The sequence below is a fragment of the Austrofundulus limnaeus genome, unplaced genomic scaffold (genome assembly GCF_001266775.1).
Source record: "Austrofundulus limnaeus strain Quisiro unplaced genomic scaffold, Austrofundulus_limnaeus-1.0 Scaffold6960, whole genome shotgun sequence".
Lineage (NCBI taxonomy): Eukaryota > Metazoa > Chordata > Actinopteri > Cyprinodontiformes > Rivulidae > Austrofundulus > Austrofundulus limnaeus.
In genome coordinates, this window is record NW_013959362.1 from 1 (window position 1) to 946 (window position 946).

The 946-nt window shown below is 49.8% G+C and overlaps 1 protein-coding gene across 1 annotated transcript; it reads left to right on the plus strand.

Annotated features, from left to right (window-relative positions):
- Positions 1-381: 381 nt before the first annotated feature.
- LOC106512447 (glutamate receptor-interacting protein 1) lies at positions 382-940 on the plus strand (the record flags this gene model as incomplete). The annotated part of the gene is given in 2 exon segments (XM_014001065.1): positions 382-493; positions 610-940. Coding segments are annotated over 2 exon segments (160 nt in total), but the record flags the coding sequence as incomplete, so codon positions are not given.
- Positions 941-946: the final 6 nt, after the last annotated feature.

Genomic DNA, 946 nt, shown 5'->3' on the forward strand with positions numbered 1-946 from the left:
TGACCTTTGACCCCTCACAGTTCAGTCAGTCCTCACCTGGTGACCTTTGACCCCTCATAGTTCTGTCAGTCCTCACCTGGTGACCTTTGACCCCTCATAGTTCTGTCAGCCCTCACCTGGTGACCTTTGACCCCTCACAGTTCAGTCAGTCCTCACCTGGTGACCTTTGACCCCTCACAGCTCAGTCAGTCCTCACCTAGTGACCTTTGACCCCTCACAGTTCTGTCAGTCCTCACCTGGTGACCTTTGACCCCTCACAGTTCTGTCAGTCCTCACCTGGTGACCTTTGACCTCACACAGTCCTCTCTGTTAGTCCTCACCTGGTGACCTTTGACCCCACACAGTTCTGCTCTCTGATTGGTTGACCTCTGACCCCCTCAGGTTCACCGTGGGACACGACGGGACAGAACCGGACCAGGAGGAGAACTTCTGGTCTCAGGCGCTGGAGGACTTGGAAACATGCGGTCAGAGCGGCATCCTGCGAGAGCTGGAGGTGAGACCCACCGAGACAAACACCAGAACCAACCAGAACTCCTGGTCCTGCTCAGTCCAGTGGTCCTGGAGTTGTAATAAAAACCCAGCAGTTAATGAGAGCTGCTTGTCTTCCAGGACTCAGAACAGGAGAAGCTCCTCCTCACTGCGGTACCCTCGTCCTAACTCCTCTCTGTAGTTTGACCCGACTCTAACGAGCTGCACAGCTAATCGCTCTGAGCAAAGCATGCTGGGAAAGCTTGCACACGGCCTGCTGAACAGTTTGCTGTGAAGCAGTTAAATGTGCACGTGTCTGAGTGTTTGACTGGATTTGTTTTTTTGAATGTGAAATAAAAAAACAATAACAACACTTAGAATCAAAGGCAGAAACATAAAGATTTGTCTTTCCAGAAAACTCTCCTGTCATTAAGACATAAAGTCCAAAACTTAATTTTTTTATTTTCTATTATTAGAG